This window comes from Helicoverpa zea, chromosome 2 (genome assembly GCF_022581195.2).
Source record: "Helicoverpa zea isolate HzStark_Cry1AcR chromosome 2, ilHelZeax1.1, whole genome shotgun sequence".
Taxonomy (NCBI): Eukaryota; Metazoa; Arthropoda; class Insecta; order Lepidoptera; family Noctuidae; genus Helicoverpa; species Helicoverpa zea.
The window spans coordinates 9,565,279-9,576,990 of NC_061453.1; the positions used below are offsets into that span (position 1 = coordinate 9,565,279).

The following is an 11,712-nucleotide window of genomic DNA, read 5'->3' on the forward strand; positions in this document are numbered from 1 at the left end:
AATATGATATCCAACTGAGTTAAGGTGTACAGATGTAATAATACAGAAAAACCGCATCAGTGCTATTTGGATTGTTAACCATGATACAATAATTGAATATAGGCAGTGTCCCATTTTAACCATAAGCGCAAGGTCAATCGCACTTGTTCCGCAGTCTACGTGTGAAAATTGTGGACCTATTAAGTTATTATTACAGTTTGTGAAATGGTCCGTATATAAACTATTGTTGGCATCAGTTGCCATTTTGACTGACGGTATACGTGCTCGAGTCGCTACTATTACGATGTTGTGGTACGTGATACTGGTCTTGTGCGCGGTATCCCTAAGCATCCAAAATGAAGCTGACTTTAAAGTAGTAAACATTTCGCAAGGACCCGTGCGTGGACGCAAGGATCCTGACGGAATTTACGTCTTTTATAATGTTCCGTATGCCACCGCACCTACGGGAGATAATAAATTCAAGGTAGGTACCTAATTGATAGTCAGTGAGAGATCGCAGTTTCGCCCATGATGCTTTAATTGTGATATTTTCAATACAGGCTCCTCTTCCTCCACCAAACTGGACGGAACCATTAGACGCAATAGATAAACGTGTGATATGTCTACAAGCCAATTTTGAAATGATGGATTTAAGCTCTAGGGTCATGCAAGAGGACTGTCTCATTGCGAACGTGTACCTGCCAGATACTGAAGAGAAAGACTTGTCCGTGATGGTTCATATACATGGAGGAGCTTTTCAGGTTGGCTCTGGCGAAACAATCACAGCAAGAAGCTTGATAAAAAGTAACAAGATAATTTTAGTAAATTTCAATTATCGCCTTGGCATTAACGGTTTCCTTTGTTTGGGAACGGAAGGACATTCCAGGTAACGCGGGAATGAAAGACATGGTGGCATTATTACGTTGGGTTAACACGAATATTGCCAGTTTCGGTGGAAACCCCCATGACGTCACACTTGTGGGGTATAGTGCAGGTGCCGCTGCAGCAGACCTTTTGATCCTATCCAAGTCCGCTAAAGGACTTTTCCAGAAAGTTATCTTAGAGAGTGGTTCTAGCCTAGCTGAGTTTGCAGTCCAGTCGGATCCACTAGAAAATGCTAAGATGCATGCTAAAACTTTAAATTTCACAAATGTAGATGATGTTTACGCTTTAGAAAAGTTTTATAAGACTCTCGCGCATTCAATTTTAACGCAAGATGCGTTCTCTGATAGAAAAGACTCCACTTTCATGTTCTCACCGTGCGTTGAACGTGACGCGCAATCTGGAGACGAGGTGTTTTTACATGACACTCCCAGGAATATTTTAAAGAAAGGGGAATTTACAAAAGTCCCTATGTTAAATGGTTTTGCTAATATGGAAGGGCTGTTTCGAATATCCAAGTTTGACTCTTGGAGTATAGATATGAACAGAAAATTTTCAGACTTCTTGCCTGCTGATTTGACTTTCGACAGCGATGAACAAAAAGAACTGGTAGCTAATCAGATAAAAGACTTTTATTTCCATGGTAAGCCTGTCGGCCCCGGGAATGTTTTGGAATACGTTGATTATTTCACGGATGTTTTGTTTGCAACTCCGGCATTAAGATCGTTGCACCTAAACTTAGAAGCTGGCAACACTGACCTTTATTTATATGAGTTCTCATTTGTGGACAATGATACATCTTTGGTGCCTCATACCACAGTAAGAGGTGCCGGTCACTGCGCACAAACGCAGATTATTTTTGACTGGGATTCGTCATTGTATCCAGATGATAAAATACCTTCCCCTGAACATGAAAAAATACAGAAAATCATGAGAGAAATGTGGGGCAACTTTATAACAAGTGGGTAAGTAACGTCAATAAGTAGTCTCTATAGTAAAAAAAATACTAATATTAAACACCCTTTTAGAGTATTTAATATTAAGTACCTACCTTAGAACGAGGATAAGATAAGACCTATTGCAATTGGTAACTTCAGTGCCTTCAGACATTTCAGTTACTCAAAGAGTTACTCAAATACGTAAGTCAAAAATTCCTATGCATTACCATCTGTGTTTTTAAAGTCATTTATATTAACCCTCCTTTTTTTTCGCACAGAAAGCCTGTGCCTGACGGGTCATCTCTTCCCCCATGGCCAGCTGTGAGCCTCAGCAGTTCCTCCTACATGTCTTTGGGAGAGACGGTGGAGCTACGCACCGGCTTGCTGGCAGACCGGGCTACTTTCTGGAAGAACATCTACGAGAAATACTATAGAGAGCCGGTGCCACCTAAACCATAGAGGTCTTTGTAACATAAGCGTGGAGTCTCGAGAAAACATATTGCCACATAAAAATCGAGTGGATAAAAGTGATCTATAAGATATATACCGTTTACCAATCATTTTCACAATCACCTCTTCTTAATGGGTTCAAACGTTACGTAGTGGGAAGGTAACAAAACCATATTCAAAGTTGAAAATTCAATGGGTTTGACATAACCTTGCAAATGTCTCTGTTTTTGTTGTATAAATAATATAGAGGTAAAGTTTTTGTTATATGGAAGAAATAAAGCGCCAAATTATTTGTTTTTTTTTTTTTACAATATCAAACTCCAACAAATGATACTTAACGAATGTTTATTTGTAACAGAAATTACACGTACATAATACATAACACAGAAATTACACATAACAACCTCGTTTTTATGTGCAGTTTTGTCGTTCTACAAATATGTATCTCCATTGCGGTCGAGATCAGTGTGGATATAAATAAATGTCACACATGAATTTCGGTATATTGTACCTATATCAAACATAAATTTTCACTTTAGCAGAAGAACAACCAGACATCTTTGGTTTTTCTTTGTCTATTAGCGAGGCAAAGGTAATCATGGCTATTGGCCGTACCGATTAACAGATTAGTCACAGCAAAACTTGCGTCTTTGAGCTGCTGAAGTAAAAGTAGTATTATTACGAAAACGTATGAAAGCTATTTGGAACCGTAGCCATACGTGGAAATATCATTAAGCAAATATATTTTTGCCGGACGTACAAGTTGAAATACATGGAATTTATGGAATCCACAATAGAATTACAAGAGATGGCGTTAAGTCCGCCATTGTACATTTCGTGCGTTTTAAATAAATTAGTTTTAAGGGGATGTTGCGGATCTGGTTCAAGATTAGGTAGGTACTTAGGAAAAACTTGTAGGTACGTTATTTATTAGCAGCGTTTTACCTGAAATAAAACGCATATTAAATACTTACCTTATTTGAAGCTTACTAGTTTAGAGATAGGCACCTACGTGTTTTCCGCTTTTATCTCTGTCCTTTTCTACCCCATATCTTGCATCTCTCTCGCACACCGACCAGTTTCACTCCCCACCAGGCAGGAGGCGACGAGTGTTCTCGGCGGCCACAGTTCGTCATTGAGTCGAAAACACCAGGCAGAAATTAAAATGTAAGCTTCAAATAAGGTAAGTATTTAATATGCGTTTTATTTCAGGTAAAACGCTGCTATTAAATTCTTGACCGTTATTTGAAGCTTACTAGTTTGAGACGTGTTTGTTATCGCCTGGTGGAAGTGGACGCCAATGTGAGCAAAAGCACAATGAAATTGTGTATGTAAATAGGTACTTAGGTACACGAGTAATCACATGTAAGTATGTGTATTGCATCCTGGAATACTAATGTAATCAAAGTTAACTGGTACTGGTACTCAGCTACATCCTGTTAGACTGGAAGCCGACCCCAACATAGTTGGGAAAGGGGCTCGAAGGATGAGTAATAAAAATTAAAAGAGAGATGCAAGAACAAAAGCAAAAATTGATTTCATTTTCTAATAGTAATTAACAAAAACATTGCGATACTTCTTAATAACAATAGTAACAAAAATATAGACATTAATCAGCTGGATTAATTAAATAATCGAGATAACTTGCTACTTCTATTTAGTGGGTATCTTTCCCTTCTGTAAAAATGGGCAAATGTATTGCCTGATCGCCAATTACCCTTTGCTAATATATCGTCCAAAGGTATATTGTCAACACAGATTTTGACGCTACCGCCGAGTGGAAGCTTCCTGGGGTTGTAGTTATTCCTGCCTCTTTTAACAATGTCTTAATCCACCCGCATCATCGTTCGGGTGCCTGCCTTTGGTTGGCCTCTAACGGATATAAATAAATTTAAGGAATTAGCCGATGTCCGTCTATCTTCTAACAAGGCTTTAGTCTTTCTGACCCAATACACTGGACTTAGATTTATATTTTCCTGATTATCCATCAAACAACAACCCGACTGCCTATGACTAGAACTGTCGGTCTTAGAGCCAAAGACTGGCCATAAGATTAAATTATCTTTGTTGTTTTTGAAATGTTCTGGGTCTATTGCAAGCAAGGAAAGATCATGGACTCGCCTTTCCGAAACAAGCTAGCAAAAGAAAGAGCAGCAGTGTGCCTGGAAGTTGCAAATGGATTATTCTCGTCTACGTTTACTGCACTTAAGTAGGTTACCAATTGGTCAATATTCCAGATGGACGGCTTCCCGGGGAACAGGTTTGCTCAGCGCTATTGATTTTAAAATGTGTCCGACTAGAACGTGTGAACCTAGCTCTAGAGTGGTTTCTGCATTGCATAGTGTAGCTATAACTGACTTGTGTAATAAAATAGTATTGTATGCTAGTTTATTTACTATGTGTAAGTCCGCTAAAAATTGGGTAAGTATAGGTCCAAATAGGGATTCAAGGATTCATAGGATCCAATTTCATACTTTTCGCCCCAATTTAACCATCGACTCCAAGCTGATTGATAAGTGTTGCGTGTGGATTGAAGAAGACTTCAGTCGGAGAGACTCCTTGTCCCTCCCCCCCCCCCATTTCCTTGACCTTGGCAGGGGGTATCCCCGTTGCTGTGTCTATCGGTTTCTGCTCGAGGTTCATCAATGTGTAGGGTACTGCTAATGATCGGGACTTCAAATCTGCTCGCCAAAATACCTGGTGCCACCGAAGGAACTACTATGAGATTAACTCCCGTTCCTGAATTGAGATGACTGAGGACCTACGGTATAAGGTAAGGTGGCGGTAATACCCATGCTAGCGGGTAAGTCAAAAACTTGAGAAAAATGCATCGTGGAACCCCGCTTTCGGGTCCTTCAGATCTAGGGGCACGTAGTACACAACTATGTGTCCCTGGGCTCGCTTCGAGGCAAATAGGTCCACTGCTGATACAAGATGCCACTCCGGTGGAGGTTTGTGTCGGGAGAGATGGTCTGCCTGACTGTTGAATAGGGCTGGTATATGATTCACGACGTGATAGATTTGATACAGCTCAAGATAACTGAATACTCTGTACGTCAAGTTCGGTAGGCTCCTTGATCGGGTGCCACCTTGATTTCTTAGATATGACACCACAGTCCCATTTCTGCATTGAAAAATGGCTGTTGATCTCTTTAGCAACTTGCCGTGATTTTCCAGTTAATACTGCAAGCATCTCTATCAGATCGCAGTGAAAGCCTTTTTCTCTCTCGTTCCATGAACCCATTACGGGAGTTCCGTTCAGTTGTGCCCCCATCCTACATCGGAGGCGTCCGTGGTTATAAGGTGACAGGGAAGTGGCGAATGAATATCCAAGGTTTGGTGGCAGCTGACCAGCCACCACTTTAGATCTGCTAAGGTATCTGCTGGTAGGTTCAACATTGCTATACTCCATTCACCGAGCCGTGAGCCCATAATGTAACCAAAGAATGACACTTTTTCAAAATGGTGGGTATAACCCGACCGATGACAAAAACGTCACATTTTTATGTAAAATGTTCTTAGTATCTGTGGTCTTCAATTAAGTAGGGTTCTATGTATGACAGTCAAGACTTCTAGGTTAATTTTACATGTAAACGATTTACTACATATTTCATTAAAATTAAGAAAATAATTTACGGCATTTATTATACATATTTGATTTCAATTAAGTTTGAAAAGATTGCATAAGTTCCACAGACATCGTTCTAAAATATCATTTCTAATGTTGTCAGTATATTACTTTCGTAGTTATTTTTATAAAATATGATCATTACTTCAATCGTGACTTATAAGAACCCTTTTTATGGTTTGTTCACCGTTTGGCTCACGGTTCCATGAATAGGGTAGGTATAGATTGCTGTTCAACACTGCATTGAGGATAGTGAGGAGAGCCCGGTAATGCAGTCTGCCGTATGGAACAACGAAAACTTGCGAAGTTTAAAAGTCCTATCAAGCTATGCAGGTCTTCTAAGTTTGTCGTGCTGTTTGTCACGTAGTGCGTTTTGTCATTATCTTGTTGATAATGCTTGCGATTTATTCACTTGCCATCCAAAACATGGTGCAAATGATCCCAAAGTAGGCAAATATATCTTGGCGAGCCACCAGAAAATCGAGATACACAATTATAAGTATCCCTTGAGTTTTCAAAGTTTGAGCCACCCAAATTGGTCACTGTGGCGAAGGTCTTGGGTGCCGTGCTTAAGCCAAATGGTAGGCACGTAATCTGAAGCAGTCTTCTTCTGTATACTAGTCGAAGAACATATCTGTGACCTTCGGCTACCGGAAGGTAGAAGTAAGCCTGGGCGAGATCCACTTGCACAGCCATTCGTCTTTCTGAAGAAACTCTAGCACCCGAAAAACATTTATTAAACTGAAGGGTTCCGTAATTATGAACTTGTTGAGAACCTTGAGATTGAGTATTGGACGGTTCTTTCCGTCGCCTTTTGGGCACAAGAAACATATTGGAAAGAAAGCTGGCAGAATTTGCAGCTATCAATAGAACTTTTTGTTTTATCATTTGGGATATGACGACATCCATCTCTTTGGACTCTCTGGTCAAATCTGGCATTATCTATCAAAGGTGGCTTTTGGCCAATGGTATGCGATACCCAGTTATTATTTTTAACAAGAAAGGCGGAGCTCCCATTTCTTTCCATTGGTCTTGATATAATGTTAGGCAACCCGCCTGGAAAGTCATAACTTACGTGCCTTGTTGGACGCATCAAAGTCCGCCTGCGGTCCTGGACGCTTTCTGTTTCCTCTGTTGGACATGGTTCCTATTGTAATTTACTCGTGATATCCCAAGGGAGCTTTTAGAGTTTTGCGTCACACGCCATTCAGCGTGAGTGTGATTACCATTTCCCTTCGAGGGAAGGTTATAATGGCGACTCTTCGAAAGTCGATCCAAAAAGCCACCCTGCGAGGGTAGATTGCAATGATGGTACGACCCGCAACATGCATGATTGGTACCCTGCGAGGGTCCGTGATAATGAGCCGACCCCTGCGGGGGATGGCTAGTATACTTACTGGTCCCTGCTTTGTAATGATGCTGCTACTCGCAACATGCAAGATTGGTACCCTGCGCGGGTCCGTGATAATGAACCGCCCCCTGCGGGGGGTGGCTAGTATACTTACTGGTCCCTGCTTTGTAATGATGCTGCGACTCGCAAAATGCAAGATTGGTACCCTGCGCGGGTCCGTGATAATGAACCGACCCCTGCGGGGGGTGGCTAGTATACTTACTGGCAGTCCTAGGCGGAGCGTACCAAGTCTTTCAAAGGCCGAAAACCATCACACGCCGTGATAATGAGCCGACCCCTACGGGGGGTGGCTAACAGACTTACTGGCAGTCCGAGGGGAGCGTACCAAGTCTTTCAAGGCCGAAAACCATCACACGCCGTGATAATGAGCCGACCCCCATGGGGGGTGGCTAACAGACTTACTGGCAGTCCGAGGGGAGCGTACCAAGTCTTTCAAGGCCGAAAACCATCACACGCCGTAATAATGAGCCGACCCCCATGGGGGGTGGCTAACAGACTTACTGGCAGTCCGAGGGGAGCGTACCAAGTCTTACAAGGCCGAAAAGCTTTCTTGACACCACCAGCCCTCTTCAAGTGCGGTATTGACCAGTCCGAACTAAGGAGATGCTGGTTGGACCGCACCTCACACCATTCTTTTTTGTCAAAAAGTTGAACGCCTTGCAGGATTGAACTAGGGCCACAGGTGCCTTAGGAACTTCGGGCTTGCTATCTTTTCCATAGTCACGTGCACGGGCTGTGGTAGCTTTATTATTTACCGCATCCGTATTTGCTTTATAAGTCACTCATTCTGAAAACAAATTACTGAAAAAAAAAAGTACACGGAAGAAACTCGTGACAAAAAAGGGGTAGATGTACAAAATATTAACACTTGATTTCGCAAAATCGAATATCGAACGGTAAAACCGTTAACAAATTGTATAAAATATTATAAACTCACCTGTGTTCTGCGAGAGCACTGAGTTTATTTTTCAACGAAATACTACAGCGGTTGGTTAGACCAACCTTCTCGGGCGGAAAACAAGACGCCAATGACGAACTGTGGCCGCCGAGAACACTCGTCGCCTCCTGCCTGGTGGGGAGTGAAACTGGTCGGTGTGCGAGAGAGATGCAAGATATGGGGTAGAAAAGGACAGAGATAAAAGCGGAAAACACGTAGGTGCCTATCTCTAAACTAGTAAGCTTCAAATAACGGTCAAGAATTTAATATCAATATTAAAAAGTAGAGTCATTTTGCGTCTGTTCGTACGTTAGATACGTTAGATATTTGGTATTTGTATTGTTGTTAATGCCAGATTAAAATGATTATCAGCATAATTCTATTTTGGTTTTACTGCAATACAAATACGTGATTATAAACAAAAGTCATGCTTACTTTGCAATTTAGCCAGTACATCTGAGATAGTGCGAGTTTTACGCGTATTATAAGACATCCGCATCGCCAGATTTCAGGAGTAGTTTTGACAGTACCTAACTTCTAAATATATAGTGGAGTATAATATAAACTTACAAACTTGACTGTAACTATACTTTTGCACCTTTCTATTATCAGAACCCCAAGAAGTTTATCCAAGCAATACCTTTTTAGAAACCAGAGGTCATGCCACGCTGCTTTTACACACAGAGCCTAAAGCTACTTAGGGGTTATCAGTGTTAGAAGTTATAGTGATAGATAGCCTTATCATGAAGATCCGTTTCAATAATCTTGTAAGGTCCGCTATAAAGATATATAAGTACTGGGCCTGATCATCCTGGGCATACATGTGGAACGCGATACAGGAGACGGTGCGTTCCTAACAGAATCTCCTCTGACTATACTCAAGAGTGGTAACTACAGAAAAGTACCACTGTTGTATGGATTCGCTGAAATGGAAGGTCTGATACGTATTAACGTATTTGAACTTTGGAAGCACAAAATGAATGAAAAGGTTTCCGATTTCTTGCCAGCCGACTTAAAGTTCGATTCTGAAGAAGAGAGGGAAGAAGTAGCCAATAAAATTAAGAGGTTTTACTTTGGCGACAAGCCTATTGGCGATGACAACGTTCTGAAATACGTTGATTACTTTTCGGATGTCTTTTTTGCTTATTCCATGCTTTGGGCTGTGAAGTTGCACGCGGAGGCTGGCAACAATCAAGTATATTTGTATGAATATAGTTTTGTGGATGAGGACACTCCCCTGGTACCTTACACTAATGTACGAGGAGCTGACCACTGTACTCAGTCAATGGCTGTGTATGACATGAAGAATATCACACACGAGGATGAATCTCTAGCAACGCCAGAATTCCAGAAAATGAAAAAAGTTGTACGTGAAATTTGGCACAATTTTATTAAAACTGGGTATGTACCTACCTTTGATAGATTACCCAGATAGACTTTGAGCAAAATATAGGTACATTTAGCCTACCCGCACACTGCAGTCTCAACAGTTGGGCCCGACAACGGGTCTAAATGTGTTTGAAATGTATAACAGTATATTCAAAGACTTTTAAAATTAATGTTGTTTTTCCTCACGTTTTAGAGTGCCAGTGCCAGAGGGGTCTCGGCTGCCGGCGTGGCCGGCGGCGGGCGCGGACCGGGCGCCGCACTTGTCGCTGGGCGAGCGGCTGGAGCTGCGCGGCGCGCTGCTGGCGGAGCGCACGCGCTTCTGGGATGACATCTACCAGAGATACTACCGGGACGCGGTGCCGCCGCCGAAACCGCCGCCTAGACCACGCAACGAGTTGTAGAATAGTAGTTGCGTATATCGTTTTCACTCGTTGTAAGAGAATTCATCCATTCTGTCCTTTGTAACAACTTTGTTGTAATTTAGACAATTCTATGAATTTCAGAAGTTGAAAGTTGTATGTCATTGATTGAAAATAATAATACCTATTGAATTTCTTTTTTATGTAGGTAGTATTATAAAAGATGAGGCGTCTCATTAAAATAAGATTATCAGATATATTGTTTTGCTGAGATCCTGGTTTTCCGGATTAAGTTTTTATTGAATATTTTTTTATAGGAATACGTTGCTAATTTGAAGAAATCTTAAACCTTAAAAAAAATAAAATTTATTTTTACCTAAACTATCATTCTGTCTCACTTCAGTCCTTCATGATCCCGAAAAAAATCCTTTCTTTATTTATAAGGTTATGATTGAGAGTATGATCTATATATATATAAAAGAAAGTCGTGTTAGTTACACCCCTTATAACTCAAGAACGGCTGAACCGATTTAGCTGAAAACTGGCAGGGAGGTAGTTTAGAGCCAGGAGAAGGACATAGGATAGTTTTTATTACAAAAATAAAATACAATTTATTCCGGACATATAGCGCCATCTATTGTTCAAACCAAAAATCTGCCGGATGCCACTATTCCACGCAAATGAAGTCGCGGGCAAAAGCTAGTTATTCATAAATTACGATAAAAATACCCGCACACCGCAGATTAAACAGTCGGCCCACAGTTGACCCGATGATAGGGTTTTCATTTTTAAAGAAAGTCTTGATTCTGCACAAAATCTTTAATCGGTCTGATACCGACTAAATACCCGGTCTTTGTAATGTGCTTACTACCATTCATCTTTATAGTGATTTGTGCTGCACTTACTACTATACAATTGTATTATCCGTCGAATGAAAATCTGAGGGCACGGCAGTGCCCCAGCTAAGACTCGAGCAAAGCGGGCACGTACGTAGTACCATCTTTTCTCGAAGCGTTTCGCGGCTATTTCACCCCCCTGTTCTGTATCTTCCATGTGGACAAAGCTAGGAGTTTAGGTTTTCGATGACCAAGAGTAAGTATTAGAACAAGCTCAGTCTCAAAATTACAAGACATTTGAATAAATAGTTTACGAGTTATGAGCGATCAAAGTTACACCATTTTGTCACTCACTGACTCACTCACTGACCGATCATCAAAAATCTACGGTACTTCTAGCAAACTTAGAATCTTAAAATTTGGCACCAACATAGGTTATTAGCTACATGTAAAGGGAAAATTATAAAAACCTTAAAACTTAATAAAAATTAGCAAACAAAATATTTGCGATTTTTAAGTCCATATATAATTTATCAATTCAACGGTATTTACACATAATTATAAGGAGCGACTTTTAACTTGTGCTCATGGCCAAGTCAATATTATTGTAACGTGAAAAAAACTATTGATATAGTCACAAAATATTGATTTATTATTATCTACAAATAAAGTTGAACAGGACTTGGCTTCTATGCGATCTCAAAACTTTTTACGGTGGAAGAATTGCGTAGAGGCTTAGCTTTTTTTTACAATTAATGTTTTGGTGGGATATATATTTTAATGTTTCTAGACAATTATGCATATTGGTAGCTGAAATGAGATTTTGATGAAGAAGTAGATAGTTAATTTATTTATACTAACCGAGCCAAGGCGGGGCAGGTAGCTTGTACAAATAAGTAAATT

The 11,712-nt window shown here is 40.6% G+C and overlaps 1 protein-coding gene and 1 pseudogene across 2 annotated transcripts in view; both read left to right on the forward strand.

Moving 5' to 3' along the window:
• LOC124642846 (juvenile hormone esterase-like) overlaps window positions 1-11,712 on the forward strand; it is a 33,965-nt gene that overhangs the window by 4,795 nt on the left and 17,458 nt on the right. Inside the window, exon 3 of one of the 2 annotated variants that reach the window (XM_047181571.1) lies at window positions 9,808-10,354. The exons of the other annotated variant lie outside the window; for it this stretch is intronic. Coding sequence (XP_047037527.1) covers window positions 9,808-10,015 — 208 coding nt within the window. The 3' untranslated portion in view covers window positions 10,016-10,354. Of the gene's footprint in view, window positions 1-9,807; window positions 10,355-11,712 lie in introns of those variants that run through there. 2 annotated transcript variants of the gene reach the window in all.
• On the forward strand, window positions 200-2,541 carry LOC124642885 (annotated as a pseudogene).